This window comes from Sinocyclocheilus grahami, unplaced genomic scaffold, assembly GCF_001515645.1.
Source record: "Sinocyclocheilus grahami isolate Dianchi unplaced genomic scaffold, SAMN03320097.WGS_v1.1 scaffold81.1, whole genome shotgun sequence".
Taxonomy (NCBI): Eukaryota; Metazoa; Chordata; class Actinopteri; order Cypriniformes; family Cyprinidae; genus Sinocyclocheilus; species Sinocyclocheilus grahami.
The window spans coordinates 375,858-396,392 of NW_015505260.1; the positions used below are offsets into that span (position 1 = coordinate 375,858).

Below are 20,535 nucleotides of genomic sequence, written 5' to 3' on the forward strand. Positions count from 1 at the left end.
TTATTATTATTATTTAATAACCTTTAATCTGAAAAAAGTTAAATAAATATGAAATATTTAACATTTTAAAATTGACCATGTTAATTCATTTGTACTAACTGTCAGCTTTCATTGAACTTTGAAATTCATATTACATTTTTTTTATTTCAAATTTTCACTCAAATTGTTTTTTGTACATTTTTTAACACGACGCTCTGAATACTTGATTCTAATTGGTCAATCGCGTCATCCAGCGGTTGCGCGGATGAGCGTATCATTCCGCTCATCCGCGCAAATAAAACCGGCGCTACTTTCTCTCCCGCTCTTTTGTTTTAGACAAACGCAACTGTCGCCATTGTGCGTCTCAGTTATCGATTGTAGCCTACTGAAAATTACCTCAGAGGCAGAGCAGTATTAATATCACATTAATATTGTTTCAGCATTCGTCTCGATGCTAGTCCGATTGTTTTGTACGTTGTAGTGGACTATTTTTTCATAGCGGACACCTGAAGATAATTTACAGGTAGGATTGTAAAATAATTCCATATCAATATGTCCACATATTTATTTCGGGTGTAGCCTTGTAACAAGCAAAATACAGTTAGTAAGCCAGTTATTCTTGCAAAAATAATTATGCTGTGTTTAAAAAACACTAATTTTCGTTTGGACCCCACTGCATTTGAACGAAAACGAAACCTGCTTCTGGCAAGCTTAAAACGAGAGAAAAACCACTTCCAGCATTCCAAATCAACAGAAAAAACTGGACTTGTTATTTCATCCAAAGTTTGATAATATAAATAAGCAGCTATATACTATGCAATCTCTTAAAAATTACTTCAGCAGAAAGAAGGCGAAAAAAGCGCTTCCAGGGACGCGGGAAGTAAGGGGGCTGAGGGGGCTGCAGCACCCCCTGTTTTTACATGGTTGCAAATGCAATGCCAAGTTTGTTCATTTAAATTTATTCAGTTTTAGCATTTAATAATTTATTTGTAATGATCTCTGAAATGTAAATTGTAAGTGGGCTATAATAAACCCATGTTTATCTTTATAAACATGATTAATTTGACTTGTGATGTTTTCTATATGGGATGATTAGCCTAATCCTCATGAACACATGACGCTAGCGCGTGGTATCAGACATGAACTGTACAGAAAGCGAACAAGATTAACTTTAATACAAGGAGATAATGGCGCAAAAGCGAATTTCTGATTTTTTTAAATGCCCATCCCAGCTAAAACTTTCCAAAATCGGCATCCAAACAACACCAGCCCCAGCACAAGCACCGACGTAAGTGAAACAGCCCCCCCAACACCCAACAAGGACACACACAACACCCCCAACCGAAAACATCTTCCCGCGCCCCATCTGTTAGCTGCCTCCCGCCTTCAAAAAGCGCTGTTAAAGGAGTTTTGACAAATCCACGGGTAAACCCCCTTCTGCCCTTCACATATCATCAGCATGAGGACTCCGCCTTGAGCCACGTCGTGGATTCAAGGTCACTGTCGCTACATGCCCAGTGATGGGGTCTTCATGGTGATGGTCGTCATGCAGGTCTAAACTGTGGTTGTGAGATTCAGTGTCGTAATTGGCGAAGTCTGGTCTCCTGTGAAGTCTTCCCAGCAGCGACGCGATCTCCGCCATACTTTTGTCCTCCGAGAAGCGCGGGAGCATTTTGGAGTCCTCTGACACGGAGAACGGGTGCTCGAGGGAAGGCTGAAGGTTGTGCAGTGACCGTGACTGAACTGAAAGGGGTTAAAGAAAATGTAAGAAAGTTACTTCAAACTACTTCTTGTCTTGTCCTATCCTTCTTTAAAACAAACGCCACTTGATATTTGCCCCAAAAGTTTAGAAAATAAATGTACACTCTCACTAGTTTAAGTAATTAATCTACTTACAATTAACAACAGTGTCTATATACATACACTGCCGTTCAAAAGTTTGGGATCAGTAAGATTTGTAATGTTTTTTTTTTTAAAGAAATCTCTTCTGCTCATCATGGCTGCATTTATTTGATCAGAAATACAGAAAAAGCAAGTAATATTGTGAAATATTATTGCAATTTAAAAGAATGGTTTTCTATTTTAATACACTTAAAAATGTAATTTATTCCTGTGATGCAAAGCTGAATTTTCAGCATCATTCATAATCCAGTCTTCAGTGTCACATGATCCTTATATTTTTGGAACCGGTGATATTTTTCTCAGGATTCTTTGATGAATAAAAATTTAAGAAGGACAGCATTTATTCAAAATAGAAATATTTTCTAACAATATACCATTCAAAAGTTTGAGGTCAGTATATCTTTTTTTTTTTTTAAATGAATGCTTTTATTCAGCAAGGATGTGTTAAATTGATCAAAAGTGATAATAAAGACTTAATTTGTTAGAAAATATTTCTATTTTAAATAAATGCTGTTCTTTTTAACTTTATCCATCAAAGAATCCTGAAAAAGTATCACAGGCTCCAAAAAAATATTAAGCACCACAACTGCTTCCAACATGGATAATAAATCAGCATATTAAAATGATTTGTGAAGGATCATGTGACACTGAAGACTGGAGTAATGATGCTGAAAATTCAGCTTTGTGTCACAGAAATAAATTATATTTTAAAGTATATTGAAATAGAAAACCATTATTTTAAATTGAAATAATATTTCACAATATTACAGTTTTTTTCTGTATTTTTGGTCAAATAAATGCAGCCATGATGAGCAGAAGAGACTTCTTTAAAACACATGAAAAATCTTACTGATCTTTTGAACAGCAGTGTAGATCACGAGAGAATTCTATTATTGTTTTCATCTTGTAATTTACAAACGTAAATTACTTTGTAAACTTTTTGTTTTTGTGAATAAAATGGTCGACTCCTTTTGTATTGCTAAGGCTCATTTCTGAGCTGACATTTTGTATCATAAATACACAAAAATAGTATTTTCACACGTTTTGGATCATTTGCTTATTGGAAATGACACACACTGAAACTATGTTCACAAATGATATCTACCTTAATTTCTCTTTAGTTTCTTCACACATCATGTCTCATATTTCATCTTAAGCTTTTTACTGACACTATTATCTCCTTGGTAATCAAGTACACTAACTTTTGAAAGAAATAGAAAAAAGGCAAAATTGTGGTGAAAATGATTGCACTAATTTATTTTTGAAAAATAGCTAGAAAATATTTTACACAATAAATATTAAATAGTTAATCGATATTTCACTATTTATTAAGATTATAATATTTTCCTCTGGATTAATTCCCATTTTTATGATGGATTTTATAATTTTGGATCTTGGACAACTGTTAAAAAAAATCTGTACTGGGCATTTCAAAAGTAGTAATAAAAATAATTTACAACAGCTTGATTAAACTTTCCAAGACTTTCTACGTTTTTGTGACCATCATAGGCCAAAAAGTTGAAATCTGTTTTTAATAAACTTTTATGACATAAAAGTGCCCTACGTTGAAGAAACACCCATAATGAAAAGATATTCATACACTTTTTATACATATTGTCAATCCCTCATAATCAAACTCTTGACCTTGGTTTTGACTAGCTACAGTGCAAGAAGTAGAAAGTGAATTTCTAGTTATTTTATGTCTATGGAGGAAATAAACATGTAAGAAAAACAGTTAGCGTAATTGAACAAAACTGTGAACAAGTGCGCCAAACTTTAACCATGACCTACGCTTAGGCTGCAAAATAAGAATTGATTCCCTTCAGAAACACTGACAGCAGTTTGATGAGGACAAATTACAGCTTTTCTTCCACACTGTTGATTCAACGTGTGGGAAACATGACTAAGCTGTTTGCCATTCTTCTAGTCCGAAGTACACTTCTCTCAGTACTTCCAATAACTGTCACAAGGTTTCAGTCCAAGCCTAATGGCTTGTCAACCAAATGATACATTACACAGATTGAAGAACCCCTTGTTCTTCAAGCATGACATTTTCCTCTCAAGTTAGCGGCGAGAGGATATAAGGTAGTTGTAATAGGTTTTCCCCCTCAAGGACTGGATGGAGAAGTTATTTCGGCCAGAAAACTCACCTCTCAATGGGCTGAAGTCTCCATGCTGGCTGACCTTGGTATCTGTGAAGGGCTTCAGATTGGGCAGCAGAATCAAGGTGAAAGACAAAAGTAGTACCTAAGGGACAGAGACAGATGGAAGGCTTGAGCATAGCAGCACGAATGGCAATTGAAGCACAACTTTGATGTAACATTCGTTTTTGTCATCAAGTAGCTGTAGATTGGAGTTCCTTGTTATGTGATTATTTAGTTCCCTGGCCTCCTTCTTTTTGAGGAACACTGATGATTGCTTTAAGAGCATTTCTTTTAGAGCAAGTCTTGTGCCACCTCATAAAACACAACAGAATGTACCATAGTGTGAGACTTTAGATGATATGTTTTTTACATTTACTGAATTGAAGTCAACCACAAATGCCAATTTTAATAAACATTACTTGTGTAATGGCAAAGCTGAATTTTCATCAGCCATTACACCCGTCTTCAGTGTCACATGATCCATCAGAAATGGTGCTCAAGAAACATTTCTTATTATTATTATCATAATGAAAACAGTGCTACTTAATATTTTGGGGATACTTTTTTCCATGATACTTTAATGAACAGAAAGTTAAAAAAACAAATGACAAAATTTGGCATTTGAAACATATTCTGCTTTCGAAAGACTTGAAATAATCTTGATTTTATTCTTGTGACACAATAAAATAGTAAGAAATAGCAATAGTAAGAAATAACAAATCTGCATATAGTTTTTTGGAAAATTTAAAAAGTAATCTTGTTTCATCTTTCCCTCTTTAGATTGTACAGTTTGTATTTGTTTTGTATCTTTCTAGGAAACTTTTCTTGCTGCTGAATTTGGATTGCTTATGGTGGATTGTAAGGCAATATTTTCTGTAAAAGTGCTTTGAAACAGTATGTATGAATCTGTGAATAAATTATTCAAATTGGAAATGCTTCTCTTCAGGTTTATACATCTAAAAGCTTAGATAATATTTTCCATACCATTTTTCAGTAATTTATTGGAATCCAGTTTAATTCATGAAAAAATAATTTTGCAAACATGCATTTTTTTTTACAAAGTATAAATGTATCTTTATAAATAAATATATATAAGAGGCATTATAATTTAGCATGGAAATCATAATCATAATTCTTACTTTTCTGTTTCTTTGGAATAACATGTACTGATAAATCATTTATAATAAGACCAAGAATGTGTTTTGAGAATGTGTTTGTGGTGAAAAAACATTGACTTGCACTGAGAGAAATCAGCAGCAAGTGCCAAAGAAAATGCTATGTGTTATGTATATGTGTAGTGTGTGATTTTAAATGCCCAAAGCATGATTACTGTATACCCTGATCTTTCATGTGCAAATATCGCTTCTTTTAACCCTCACCAGAATGCAGGTCCCAGTCTGGGCCGGTTTGTTAGATCCATTCATGACCAATGCCTGCAGCCGACGCAGTTGTTCCATCAGGGAGCTGAAATGGAGAGAGCGGGGTAAAAAGTTCAATTTCAGGAGCCTGTATGAAGTGTGAAGATCACCAAGTAAATGATTCCCTCACATGTTGCATTTCTCCAGCTGGAAGACTTTCCTCTGCAGCTGCTGGTTGTGCACACTGCATGCCGTCATCCTACAAAAACAAATTTCCCATAAGAACCATGTAAAAGTAAAGAGGTTGTAATCAAATCCACTCTCAAGTTAATTCTCAGACACAGCAGTGAACTTCCACCTGGTATTTTGACTGGGGGTGGGGGGGGGGTTGTGTTCAGTAGCTGCTAATTTCATCAACTCGGATTATGATTTTTACTCCGTGATTCAACACATGTAGCGTCTGCTTTTGTTCGAGCACAACAGTCAATACCTGCTCTCCAGGCCATCGATGTATTCTTTCTTCTTCTTCCTGCTCTCTTGGGCTGACTGCTTGTTGCGGATCTTTCGTCGGATTTTCTTCAGAATCCTTTCCTCGTACTTGATCATGGGAGGGAAGCAGAAACATTGAGCTACAAAGACTATTGGCTGCGCTCTACTATTGTGGTGTAATTGCCAACTGAAGATACCTTGGTGAGCGGGAACTGATTTGGCAGAGTCACTTCTTCCTTGGCAAGTAGTCGCTTCTCATCCTCTGTGAGAACCAGCTCCTGGTAGGACTGCTGGGAAACCTTTGTGGCCTGGAATATCAAACGGACATGAAAGTAACAAAACCAATCAATGCCTCTGTGTGCCTGGACGGTCAGAAACCTATCGAGTTCACCTTTCATCTGCACTCAAGTTCACCTTTTCCTTAGTCTGCCTTGTGTATTTACCTAGCTTCACGCATGAGTGCAAACTCACAGGCTCTGGTGTGCCAGATAGCAGCAGGTCCTTGACAGTTAGGGGGAATCCAGTGGTCGGTTGTGCCTGTGGCGTTTCAGATGCGCGCTGCATCCCTCCAGCCCTGTCTGGGAAGAAGCCAGTCTCCCAGCCATCTGCAGCAACAGATAATACTATTTATCCTTCTTTGTTTGCGTGTGGATAGATTTACAAAGCTCAGGAATAGGGGCTTATCTTCAGAGCATGTACCATAACAGCGCACAATGCAGTGAATCAATAAGTGGGAGGCTAATTATCTGTGTTTACAGAGTCTCGAGTCACCAGGAAGTTTCGCTTTACGAATACTTGATACTCACTGAAATTAATTGGGAAGTTGGTGTCAAGATTGTGTTGTGCCTGGGATATGACGATGTGAGGCTCCAAAGGAGGGCTTGCGGTTGGCGGCGGACTGTCGATGTGATCTGAATGAGGATCTTCGCTGATTCCGCTGTCGCTAGGAGAGGGCGACCAAACTGGAGATCCAGAAACGGAGTCGTACCCACCTAAAAGTGCGTTGAAGAAGTCCGCATTACCCTGAGCAGGCATCATCATCTGGCAATCAAAAATGCAGGATGGTCAATGGTGGGATATTGAATTCTTTCTTCTGCAGAACGTGAAAAAAGATATTTTGAAGAATTAAAAAAAACTGTTTTTGTCCATTCAATGAAAGTCAGTGGGGTCCAAATTTTGGACCCCATTGAGTTTCATTGTATGCACATGAACATTCTTCAGAATATCTTCTTTTGTGCTCTGCACAAGGAATAATGTCAAAAAAAATGTGGAATGACATAAGGATAAGTAAATTATCAATTTCATTTTTGTGTGAATTTTCCCTTTTATTTGTTAAAATCCGAAGAATTGAAGAAACTTGGAAGAAGCCAGACTTACATGAGGATCTTGAACTGGCCAAAGCTGATCGTTTTGTGCTCCCATAGTCTCATGCCGTAAGATGCCGTCATTCTTATCAAAGAGCAAATCGAGCAGTTCTAACCCTTCACCGCCCTGAGATATAGTGAATATATTTGCTGTATATATCATTTGTTGTCAGTGGGATTCAATGGAAAATACAAGATAGAAAATGGACCAAAGCGACAAAACAGTTGAAAGCAAGCAAATGTTGAAACAAGAAGACAGAAAAAATAACTTTTAACTTTGAACTTTGCTCTGTGTGAGATATTACACAGGCAGGCTAGATAACAGGCTACATTTAATACAAATTCTTCATGCAAAACTAGTGAAAATTAAAAACATTGGAACTTACCTGGTCTGAATAGTGCTCCATTACTGTGACCCAGGGGTACTGCAGTCTAAAATATCATTGAAAAACACCAAGAAAATGGGACAAAACCAAAATATCTATCAAGCCATGCTCTGTCTGTGTCCCTCTGCTCACCCAGGACAAAGTTCGAACTCCAACGCAACAATCAGGTCATAATCCTCAGGGCTGTGTTTGATTGGCTGTTCTTTGTTGGGATGTAAGATTAAAAAAAATGTGGGAACACCCTGTGGAGAAATAGTGCAATTTGTATTTTAACCAAACAGATTGCCACTTCTGGGGTAAACTGTATCAAGTAAAAATCTACAGCATTCATATAATCGACTCCAGTAGTAAGACTGGAGTCATACCAGGTATAAAGTGCATCAAAAGGGCAACCTCACATCTAAAAAAAAAAATTTATGATATACTACCAGAAGAAGTTTACATTTTTTGCACATTTTTTTCCCCAACAGCGTACCACACTTCCCTTCTCATTCCCGGAAAATCATTCCTCAGAGTTACTACAATTTCTCAGAGCGCTTGCAAGTAAGAGTTTCAGGCATTTGTTATGGGAAAACACCTGATGCAGAGCCAGTTCAAAGGTCATATTTTCCCTTCTGTCTGAGGTAATTTGACCTTTCACACAGTTCTGATAATTCAGAAATACATAAAATACATAATAAACATTATAATTATTATTACTAGTTTTAGAACATAATTATTTTATTTTATTTTGTTTATTTATTGTTTTTGAATGGTTAAGATGTGTAAATCTTTTTCTTGACATCTGAGCTCTTTTGAATCATGCATATATAGGCCATTCTACAGAATTGGTCCAAAGTCAGAGTTGGAAACGTCTTGGGAAAAAAAAAATTTGTACAAAACAAATATATGCAATTTATATATATGCAAATTGTATAATACCCAAGGTACACATTTCTAGTCAATTAAATACAATCTTATATTGTATTTTCAGAAAGTTTTGGATTATTTGTACTCTCCCCAAATTTGTCACTACCGAAACACAGTAATAATAATTTACTTAGAAGGGTTATATCGGCCTATTAAGATTTTGCTTACATCTGCATTATAAATGTTTATTTATAATTTTTTTTGCTAGTTTATTAAAAAAAAAATTCAGGAAAATCAATAACAATTATATTTTTAACAATATTTCAAGTGTAATTTATGAGATTTGTTGTATTTTGAATCCAATTTTTGATCATACTGATTTCAAAGTTAAGGATTCATTAGTTTGAATATAGATTGAACCAAAAACTATCATAACATCTTAGTTGATAATTCAGTATACTTTATTTTTGACAAAAATTCCCATGTTTCAGTCGTGACTGCACGTTTTCTCTAGTGACAGTAATGCTTTGGTAGCGACCACATCACACTCTCATTCGGGTGTAATAATTTGCTGCCGTACCATGGGTGCAGCAGGCGCAATGATATTACACAGCACCTGAAAATAGTCCCCAGCTAGGTAACTTCCAATAAGCCCCCATGGTACGGCAGCAAAAAAGTTCCTTGATTGATTATTACGCCGGAATGAGAGTATAGTTCCTAGCCATATCTGCCTAGAAAATCGCAACTTTTCATTTTCCGTCGGTCTTAGTACACGATGTAACTACAGAAGAGTCAAGTTTTAAATAGGAAAAACAATATAGAAACTCTTTTGTCATTTTTGAGCGAGATGCTAACGGTCTAATCAGATTCAATGATCTATGCTAAGCTGCAGCTAAAAGTGCTACCGCCAGACCCGGAGATCGGCTGAATGGATTCGAAAACGGTAAAACTCAACTGTTTAACTCTAGGGGAGTTGGAAAATGAGCCTATTTTCAAAAATAGTGGAGTGTTCCTTTAAAGCAAGTATATCTCTATCTACTCTATTTCATCACCTGCCACATAAAATCAGCTTTGAAGCTGAACAGGCCCATTCAACTTTGAAAGCTATCATGATTTGCGAGGAATCATCTATTGTGTAGGCCGTAGCTTTAAAAAATCATTTCTCATTCTCAGAGGAGATCAATCGTGTATCAGATGGGCTTTGTTGAAATAGAGTCTCTTCGTTACTCTTCGTTAGCAAACACAGATTCAGTCATCAATTAAGGCACAATGTCACTTGTATAAAGGGAAACTTTAAACAGGCATTAGTGGCACCATCAGATTTACGTGTGTCCACTGCGCTTACTCACCATCAAAGTTAGCAGCGTCATGCACACAGTTCAAAGCATCAGCTGCTGTTTTACAAAGCACTCACGTACCTCTCCACAAGAGACATAATTAGACGGTGGAATTCCTACATGGAGTGTCAATTTCAGGGAAAGTTTGAAGGAAAACTTAAGGACGGACGGTTTTCCTGGATGTTTCCCCTCTTCTTCAATACATCAATGTTTTTTCCTTATAAAAGCATTGTTTACAAAGACAAAAGCCCCTTTGAAACATCACAGATAAGCAGAAATCAATGACAAACTAAGAGGCTTCGAATGTGATGCACAGAGTTTTCCGCACCGTTTCTATTTAGCCCTAATGACTCAGGCAAGGACACCTTTGCTGCTTTACAACGAGTAGAAAACATTTGGCACTTTTTCCACATTTTAAGCAACATTTTAAGTTGAACTGAACTTAAATTTACAAAATAAAAAAATTATATTTCATTAACTGAAATAATTACTAAAATCTGTTTTTACTTTTATAACATACTGACAACCAACTTAACAACACAGATGGCAAAGAGAAAGTCACAGGAAGAAGTTCATCACAAGCAGCTTTTCCACAAGCTGAGGTAAATACTAACATATTGAAGGTGCACATGTGATATACACAAGAACACCATCATAGTAACACACAACACTAAAACAATGCACTGAACATTAATTTAACAAGATCCGAGCTAACAGGGAACGCTCAGAAGTTTCTCTCAAAATTATGAACTTTCTTCCAGTGACGTTAATACAATGTTTGTTCGAATGTATCTGGTCTTTAATACTGTTCTCAAAACATTAGCATAATAACCTTATTTATACATTGTTCATTGGATGTTTTTTCCCCCCCGAAACGTTTTAGTTGTTCATCTAACATATTTTAAATGTTAATACTTGTTTCAGAAAACATTCAAAACTAACATTCAATGTTTGTAAAATGATAAAACGAACTGTTCTCTTTTTGTTTGCATAACTGAAAAAACTTGGTATGCGCCTGACCAAGTTGCTCTTTTCTGTCACTTTGATTTCATCTCAAGACAGACTAATGGTGTCTTATTGTGTCATTGTCAAAAACCGTCTGTTCTCGGTTCGGTTAAAATGGTTGTATTCAGTGAACTCATGACCTTGACTTGGTTGCAGTCTCTTCTTCCTCCCGTACACCTCTCAACAATAGTGAAGGCTGTTGCTGCATAGACGGTAAGTAAAATATAATTTTATTCTGTACTTCACATGCAATACGCGTGCGCACTGTAGCCATCTGGATGCTCCAGCCCCTTGAACCTAGAATAGGCTGCAAGACAAACAAAAATAGAGCCCAAAGTGTTTAGAAATGAAACATTCTGGCTCTGAAGTGCAAAATCTGTCATAATAGTTGAGTGCATACATCAAGCTGCTCTAATGTCCTTGACTTCAAAGCAAATGCATGACCCGAGCCAAAGCATGCAATGTGCTGAATCACATATTCAATCCAGATGTAAAATACTGTTTATTCGGCAGCTTTGGAGGGTTACAGGACTGCCATTGAATGTGAATCTTGCAGGCAGGTCCGGTTCTACAGGGATGTTTGAGGGCGTTAAACATCCTGAGTTTAAAAGGTCATTGATGAATAAGGATGTCTTTGATAATACAAAGGTGAAACTAACGGTCTAATCAGATTCAATGATCTATGCTAAGCTGCAGCTAAAAGTGCTACCGCCAGACCCGGAGAACGGCTGAATGGATTCGAAAACGGTAAAACTCAACTGTTTAACTCTAGGGGAGTTGGAAAATGAGCCTATTTTCAAAAATAGTGGAGTGTTCCTTTAAAGCAAGTATATCTCTATCTACTCTATTTCATCACCTGCCACATAAAATCAGCTTTGAAGCTGAACAGGCCCATTCAACTTTGAAAGCTATCATGATTTGCGAGGAATCATCTATTGTGTAGGCCGTAGCTTTAAAAAATCATTTCTCATTCTCAGAGGAGATCAATCGTGTATCAGATGGGCTTTGTTGAAATAGAGTCTCTTCGTTACTCTTCGTTAGCAAACACAGATTCAGTCATCAATTAAGGCACAATGTCACTTGTATAAAGGGAAACTTTAAACAGGCATTAGTGGCACCATCAGATTTACGTGTGTCCACTGCGCTTACTCACCATCAAAGTTAGCAGCGTCATGCACACAGTTCAAAGCATCAGCTGCTGTTTTACAAAGCACTCACGTACCTCTCCACAAGAGACATAATTAGACGGTGGAATTCCTACATGGAGTGTCAATTTCAGGGAAAGTTTGAAGGAAAACTTAAGGACGGACGGTTTTCCTGGATGTTTCCCCTCTTCTTCAATACATCAATGTTTTTTCCTTATAAAAGCATTGTTTACAAAGACAAAAGCCCCTTTGAAACATCACAGATAAGCAGAAATCAATGACAAACTAAGAGGCTTCGAATGTGATGCACAGAGTTTTCCGCACCGTTTCTATTTAGCCCTAATGACTCAGGCAAGGACACCTTTGCTGCTTTACAACGAGTAGAAAACATTTGGCACTTTTTCCACATTTTAAGCAACATTTTAAGTTGAACTGAACTTAAATTTACAAAATAAAAAAATTATATTTCATTAACTGAAATAATTACTAAAATCTGTTTTTACTTTTATAACATACTGACAACCAACTTAACAACACAGATGGCAAAGAGAAAGTCACAGGAAGAAGTTCATCACAAGCAGCTTTTCCACAAGCTGAGGTAAATACTAACATATTGAAGGTGCACATGTGATATACACAAGAACACCATCATAGTAACACACAACACTAAAACAATGCACTGAACATTAATTTAACAAGATCCGAGCTAACAGGGAACGCTCAGAAGTTTCTCTCAAAATTATGAACTTTCTTCCAGTGACGTTAATACAATGTTTGTTCGAATGTATCTGGTCTTTAATACTGTTCTCAAAACATTAGCATAATAACCTTATTTATACATTGTTCATTGGATGTTTTTTCCCCCCTGAAACGTTTTAGTTGTTCATCTAACATATTTTAAATGTTAATACTTGTTTCAGAAAACATTCAAAACTAACATTCAATGTTTGTAAAATGATAAAACGAACTGTTCTCTTTTTGTTTGCATAACTGAAAAAACTTGGTATGCGCCTGACCAAGTTGCTCTTTTCTGTCACTTTGATTTCATCTCAAGACAGACTAATGGTGTCTTATTGTGTCATTGTCAAAAACCGTCTGTTCTCGGTTCGGTTAAAATGGTTGTATTCAGTGAACTCATGACCTTGACTTGGTTGCAGTCTCTTCTTCCTCCCGTACACCTCTCAACAATAGTGAAGACTGTTGCTGCATAGACGGTAAGTAAAATATAATTTTATTCTGTACTTCACATGCAATACGCTTGCGCACTGTAGCCATCTGGATGTTCCAGCCCCTTGAACCTAGAATAGGCTGCAAGACAAACAAAAATAGAGCCCAAAGTGTTTAGAATGAAACGTTTTAGTTGTTCATCTAACATATTTTAAATGTTAATACTTGTTTCAGAAAACATTCAAAACTAACATTCAATGTTTGTAAAATGATAAAACGAACTGTTCTCTTTTTGTTTGCATGACTGAAAAAACTTGGTATGCGCCTGACCAAGTTGCTCTTTTCTGTCACTTTGATTTCATCTCAAGACAGACTAATGGTGTCTTATTGTGTCATTGTCAAAAACCGTCTGTTCTCGGTTCGGTTAAAATGGTTGTATTCAGTGAACTCATGACCTTGACTTGGTTGCAGTCTCTTCTTCCTCCCGTACACCTCTCAACAATAGTGAAGGCTGTTGCTGCATAGACGGTAAGTAAAATATAATTTTATTCTGTACTTCACATGCAATACGCGTGCGCACTGTAGCCATCTGGATGCTCCAGCCCCTTGAACCTAGAATAGGCTGCAAGACAAACAAAAATAGAGCCCAAAGTGTTTAGAAATGAAACATTCTGGCTCTGAAGTGCAAAATCTGTCATAATAGTTGAGTGCATACATCAAGCTGCTCTAATGTCCTTGACTTCAAAGCAAATGCATGACCCGAGCCAAAGCATGCAATGTGCTGAATCACATATTCAATCCAGATGTAAAATACTGTTTATTCGGCAGCTTTGGAGGGTTACAGGACTGCCATTGAATGTGAATCTTGCAGGCAGGTCCGGTTCTACAGGGATGTTTGAGGGCGTTAAACATCCTGAGTTTAAAAGGTCATTGATGAATAAGGATGTCTTTGATAATACAAAGGTGAAATCTTAAAAAAAAAAATCCTATTTAAAAAAAACTGTCAAGTTCTTAGAAATGTTTTGATAGAAATTGTATGCGTTTTAAAAAAAAAAAAAAAAAAAAAATTTTTAAAGTCACTGTAAGTAAAAAGTCAACTTAATTACTATTTTAAAGTTTTTTTTTTTAATTTCAAGGTAAAAAAAAAAGTATATATATATATATACAGTATATCAATGTCATGGAGGTTTACTTACACTTTACTCCATTTGACCCAAAAGCAATTGTGAGGAACAGAAATACAATGCGTTCAATGGATTGTACTGTTGTTTAACAACATACCGATTGTTTAGTTGATGAAACGTCTTTCTGAAAAACTTAAAGCAGACAAAAACTCCATTAAAAGTTTTAAAAGTGAGTTGTGAAAATTACATGATCTAAGACCTTTCTACAGTGAATGTCAATCCCACACAGCCTCGTTTTCATTCACGTTAAATTCAATATGGCGTCTAACCTGATAAAGCAAAGTAGATTTTGATAACTTAATTCCAGCCAAAACACATACACAGTATCTGAGCATCAATAATACTACATGATCTGTCAAATATGATTTACATCCCCATCACCTTTAGCATCACGTTTTACCCACAGTTCCATGCCCAATCACAACCGCATGAGAAATTTAGTAATAGCTGATTGATAGTGTGTACAGTCATGGCCAAAAGTTTTGGCAGTGACATAAATTTTGTGTTTTGCCAAGTTTGCTGCTTTAGCTGTTGTGGTGTTCATTCACATTGGTTCTAGATTATTGTGTAGAGTGATCAGATGCATTTTAAATAATTGCTAAAAGCTTCATTGGCCAAAAAAATGAACTTTTCACAAAAAAATATAATACATTTTTGATCCTGACACAAAATGACCAGCTAACATTAATTGACTAATCAAATCAACAGCACATGTGAAAGTGTGAATGAGTACTAGTCAGGTTAATCACTATCATACTAAATTGTAAGAGCAGACTGATTGCTATAAAAGGAGGGAAGAAGCGCTTCCAATCATTGTGTTCTTGTTAGCAATTGTTACCTCCAAAGAAACACGTGCAGCTATCATCGCTTTGCATCAAAATGGCCTCACATGCAAGGAAATTGCTACAAAGAATATTGCACCTTAAAGAACCATTTAAAGGTCCCATATTGTCAAAACTGAAATCTCCTGGCTTTTTTAGGTGTTATGTAACTACCATATAAGTTTCAAAACAGTCAGTCCACAGTAAAATTCACACAGCGTGCTTAAACTAGCTGTGATTTTTCACGAACCTTTGTGACTTCCGTAAAAAGTTGATGTCAGAACTACACAGTCACCGCCTTCAGTCACCACCCCGAGCACCGCCCACAGTCCCACTCTTCTTTTGCCAAACCCCCAGACAACATCGTGTCCATTCTATTGCTGAACAACGACAACAGAGAAACATGTCGAAAAGGTTAACTTTAACCACGAAACCAGATCAGCCGACCTGTAAGGTTACACACTCACTCAAAGGATGGACGATCTGACAGGATTGTTACTATGAGGTGGAGAGCCCACTCCCTTGGTTGAAAAGTAACCCCACACAGAGTGTCCAGCAAGCGCCAGGACCGTCTCCTCCTGAGGAGTCAGCTACAGAATCGTGTCACCAGCAGTGAAGAGCTTGCTCAGGAATGGCAGCAGGTTGATGTGAGAACATCTGCACTCACAGTGAGCCGAAGACTTTTGGACAACGGCCTGGTGTCAAGAAGGGCAGCAAAGAAGTCACTTCTCTCCAAGAAAAACGTCAAGGACAGACTGAAATTCTGCAGGAAGTACAAGGATTGGACAGCAGAAGACTGGTGCACTGTTATTTTCTCTGATGAAGCTCCCTTCCGACTGTTTGGGACATCTGGAAAATCGATTGTTCGGAGAAGAAAAGGTGAACGCTACCATGAGTCCTGTGTTGTGCCAACAGCAAAGCATCCTGAGATCATCCCTGCGTGGGGTTGCTTTTCAACCGAGGGAGTGGGCTCTCATAATTCTGCCCAAAAACACTTCCATGAATAAAGAATGGTATCAAAACGTCCTGCAAGAGCGACTTCTTCCAACGATCCACGAGCAATTTGGTAATAATCCGTGCATTTTCCAGCATGATGGAGCACCATGTCACAAAGCAAGAGTGATAAAGAAATGTCTCGAAGATCATTACATTGACATTTTGGATCCGTGGCCAGGCAACTCCCCGGATCTCAATCCCATAGAGAACCTGTGGTCAGTCCTCGAAAGGCGAGTGGACAAGCAGAAGCCCACAAATTGTGATCAACTCCGAGAACTAACAAGGCAAGAATGGATGGCCATCAGTCAGGATTTGGCCCAGAAGCTAATATCCAGCATGCCAGAGCGAATTGCAGAGGTTATGAAGAACAAGGATCAACACTAAATATTGACTCATTCTATTTGTTTGCCAATAAAAGCCTTTAAAACTTATGATATGCTTTGTTTTCCAGTATACCATAGAAACATGTGGAAAAATAATCTACAAACACTGAAGCAGCAAACTTTTCAAAACACAATTTATGTCACTGCCAAAACTTTTGGCCATGACTGTAAATCAGAGTTTGCAAGAATTCGGAGACATTATAACAAAATGTTGTGATGAGGCGCCACCTGCTGGTCGAATGCTATTTTATTCTGGAAACGGCTTAAAATGTTTCATTTATCCATTTCTTTCATTTTGTACCATTTCATGATGTGACTATAATTTACTGTAACTAAATTATATTTAATCAGCGTTGTATATCCTGCTAACCGTCAGAGAGTGATAAGCAGTGATGCTACACCTTTAAATGTGACGCCGTGGCCCGACGTCATCACGTACAATACGTACGGCGCACGCTTGATATATGTTCATGAGAGTGGAAGTCATCAGCCTCTTCCCCGCCTGACTGTACCAGCGTTACACCATTAAACGAATCCAAAAACATCTGGCAAAATGGTAAGTCAATATATGATGGTATTTACTTTATGTGTTAATAGTCTTCTGAAGTGTGACATTTTGTCACGATTTAAATGCTTGGAGTGGTTGAATTTGATTTAATAGTGAGTATGCTGTACGAGCCACTTGTGAAACACTGACTAGCATGTGAATTAAATCCTACCTAGTCTAGAAGTTTAAATGATGTACATTTACTGTTGAAAAGAAATGTTGATGAATTGATCATTTTTAATACCTTGTTAGTTTGCAGTTGTTGTTTTTTTGCAAATAAAGTTTTGCACAAGTTAATTAGACTTATTAAAGATATATTTAAATGTACACTAACGTAAGATGATTATCCACTATATATCAATCGTCTAGAATTCATTTTACATGCTCCTCATGGGTGCTGCCATTTTGAGATCACATGACCACATTACTGTTCATTGTCATTGAAATAAAAAGCACAATATGCTTTTTACTAAAACAACAGCCACTGCTCAGAAAATTGTTAGAATTGTGTGTTCACATTACATTTAAAGGAACAAAACATAAACCTAGCTTTGCTCCTGCATAATTTATACCTTCATGTTTCAAGGCCAATTTTTAGTAGTCATTATATAGTCCAAAACCATTGGTACTTTTGGGACTTAGTGCACATTTAGGTAAACTATGTTCTTTTTTAAAACCAGAAATATTCATTATTTTGAATTTCCTCAGTTTTTACCTTGCTAGGTGAACTTCACAGTAGACCAGATCCATGCCGTCATGGACGAGAAGTCCAATATCCGTAACATGTCTGTGATTGCGCACGTTGATCACGGCAAGTCCACTTTGACAGACTGTCTGGTGTCGAAAGCTGGTATCATCGCCTCAGCCTGTGCCGGAGAAACCCGTTTCACAGATAAGAAGGACGAGCAGGAGCGTTGCATCACCATCCACGTGAGTGTTACACATTTCCATTCTACATCGCAACACCTAAAACTGTAAAAGCTGATGTACAAACATTGAGAATTAGGTGTGCATTAACCCTTTGAATTCACCATTTCCCTCCATAGTGCCATCTCCATCTTCTATGAGCTCTGATAATGATTTGGCCTTCATTAAGCATTGCAAAGATGGCTCCGGCTTCATCAACCCGACTCTCCTGAGCATGATGATGACTTTTCAGAGGTTATGGCTGCGCTTCGTGTCACAGATGGAGCATTGGTGGTCATGGATATGTCTGGTAAGTGCATCAATTGTCATTGTGATGTTAAAATGGTGTCAAATCATTTTGATATCATAGAAGAACCGTTTTGGGTTCCCTAAAGAACCTTTCAGTGAACAGCTCTTGGAACATTTTTAAAAATAACCTGTTATGCTTCTAATTAATTTCTGTGCAGTGGAAAGATTCCATGAATGTTAAAGGTTCTTCATGGAACCACAGATTCCAATAAAGAACCTTTATTTTTAAGAGTGTAAGGTGCCAGAGATGAGAGACGCCAGATATGACTTGAATTCTGAAATGTTGCATGATTGTGGCATATTTATTCAAATTATAAAAATTGCTGTCTTGCCGGTGTGTGGGTGCAGACAGAGACTGTGCTCAGACAGGCCCATTGGTCAGAGTATAAAGCCAGTATTGATGATGAACCAGATGGACCGTGCATTGCTAGAGCTGCTGCTGGGTTCTGAAGAGCTGTACCAAACCTTCCAGCACGTTGTCGAGAACGTCAACATGATCATCTCCACCTATGGTGAGGATGAGAATGGACCTAGGGGCAGGGCAACATTGTGGTGAGTTCCTCATGGCTTGCTTATGGGACTTTTCAATTTTTCAAAGAACGTATCCTTCTACACTATCTCGGGGTTGAATATTAGATTGATTGTCCAAATATATTTTTAAAGTAAGCTAAGTGTACTTTTTAACATCCCGCTCTTAGATTGATCCAGTCGTTGGTACTGTTGGCTTTGGATCTGGACTGCTTTCACTTTGAAGCAGTTTGCTGAGATGTATGTCATGAAGTTTGCTGCCAAGGGTGAAGCCCAGCTGGGACCAGCTGAGTGGTGCAAGAAGGTGGGTGACATGAAGAAGCTTTGGGGAGACAGGTGATGTAGGAAAACCAAACAGAACAACACAACTGAATAAAATGTATTATTTCTTTATGTAAAGTGACCATTTCTTGCAGGTACTTTTGACTCCTACTCTGGGATGTTTAGCAAGTCTGCCACTACACCAGATGGCAAAAAGCTTCCCAGGACTTTTGCCCATCTGATCCTGGACCCTATCTTCAAAGTGAGTAATCTGCACTTTGAGTGATAACATTGTTCTATCCAAGCCATTAATGATGATTTTAAAATTCTTCACTTTGACCTGATTGTCTTGATGAAAAATTTCAGTCTGATATGGCCGTTGTGAACTACTTTGGATTATTTGCCTTTTACATATGGATATTTTATGAAGTTGTAACTTTTTCCACTGTGTAGATATTTGATGCCATCGCAAAATTCGAGGAGGAAACCGCTAGGCTGATTTAAAAGCTGGACATCAAATTAGATCCTCAGGACAAGGAGGAGGAAGGCAAGACAAGAACACTATGGAGATTGTTTACATGAATTCAAATGGAAAAGACAAGATGTGACCATCGTTTTAAGATGCCTTATTGTCTGCCTTCTGCAGGCATCTGTATATGAACCAACAGGCAAATGGTGGCTTTTCTCAGTTCCTAGTGGAATTTGAAATTGTTTTGTGCTAAAACCAAAGTCAAATGTAATGAATTGCACAATTTATGTACCGTGTTCATAGCCTGTATACTAATACACATGGGTATTATGTGCTTGCTGTAAACCTGAAATATAAATTGATTAGCAATGCAATGTCTCTGCCTTTTTTTTTTTTTTTTTGTGGTTAGGTTTGGATATGCTGTTATGAGAAGGTAGGCAGGTATAGTATGTATGTACATGCATACTTTCAAGGTTATTATAAGTCTTTGGTTTCTATTTCAAAGTAATACAGACTTCATTTCAGGATTTTAGGCTGGACAAAAATAATTTGAATGGAAATGAGGGATTAATGTAAGGTCTCTTCAATAGGCTGGTTAACTTGAATGTATTGTAGTTCTAGTTTTTTCATTTGTGCCATGTTAAATATGTCGGCTATTCTGACTAAGGTCCATTAGTTAAAGTTGATTGCATGTCAACTCTAATCAACGCTACCTGCTAAGGCAATCACTGTTATTAGTATGTTTAAAATACATCAAAGTATTAAACTTAAGTACTTGTCACACATTTGTGTTTGGAACAATAATAGGTGACTGTCAGAGTGTGCTAGTTTCAAAGCAATCTGACTTGGTGGGCAAAAAAATATTTATAGCCTTCTCAGAAGAAACCCTAGACTTGGAAGTCAGCCTCACGACTTTGCTCGGTAACCAACAAGTCAAAAAATAATAATTGTAACTAGTTTTGCATAAGCAAATTCCACTAAAAAAAAAAAATCTAAATCTTAGTAT

The 20,535-nt window shown here is 37.2% G+C and overlaps 1 protein-coding gene and 1 long non-coding RNA gene across 4 annotated transcripts; one reads left to right on the forward strand and one right to left on the reverse strand.

The window, feature by feature from the left end:
* Window positions 1–1,232: 1,232 nt before the first annotated feature.
* creb3l3a (cAMP responsive element binding protein 3-like 3a) lies at window positions 1,233–7,851 on the reverse strand. Its single transcript, XM_016273824.1, has 10 exons — window positions 7,623–7,851; window positions 7,250–7,363; window positions 6,679–6,913; window positions 6,344–6,477; window positions 6,070–6,180; window positions 5,874–5,980; window positions 5,574–5,642; window positions 5,405–5,489; window positions 4,032–4,128; window positions 1,233–1,722 (listed from the first exon to the last, which is right to left on the reverse strand). Exons 1-10 carry the CDS (start codon window positions 7,641–7,643, stop codon window positions 1,424–1,426), a joined length of 1,272 nt encoding a protein of 423 aa, XP_016129310.1. The 5' UTR covers window positions 7,644–7,851; the 3' UTR covers window positions 1,233–1,423.
* A 9,099-nt stretch (window positions 7,852–16,950) lies between these two features.
* Window positions 16,951–19,893, forward strand: LOC107586381 (uncharacterized). Of its 3 annotated transcripts, none has more exons than XR_001609357.1 (7): window positions 16,951–17,065; window positions 17,765–17,986; window positions 18,103–18,272; window positions 18,620–18,823; window positions 18,970–19,135; window positions 19,216–19,322; window positions 19,514–19,893. It is a non-coding gene; the product is annotated as an uncharacterized lncRNA (long non-coding RNA). The 3 variants fall into 3 exon arrangements; XR_001609355.1 differs by having other exon boundaries at window positions 16,953–17,065; window positions 18,970–19,103; XR_001609356.1 differs by having other exon boundaries at window positions 16,953–17,065; window positions 18,654–18,823; window positions 18,970–19,103.
* Window positions 19,894–20,535: the final 642 nt, after the last annotated feature.

Bases quoted from the DNA above. Each gene is read 5' to 3' on its own strand.
- creb3l3a (XM_016273824.1), bottom strand. From the start codon at position 7,643: ATGGAGCACTATTCAGACCAG. The intron at 5,981-6,069 runs GTATCTTCAGTT...CCCATGATCAAG, and splicing joins ATCAGTTCCCGCTCACCAAG to TACGAGGAAAGGATTCTGAA. The intron at 1,723-4,031 runs GTGAGTTTTCTG...AACCCCTTTCAG, and splicing joins AGACTTCAGCCCATTGAGAG to TTCAGTCACGGTCACTGCAC.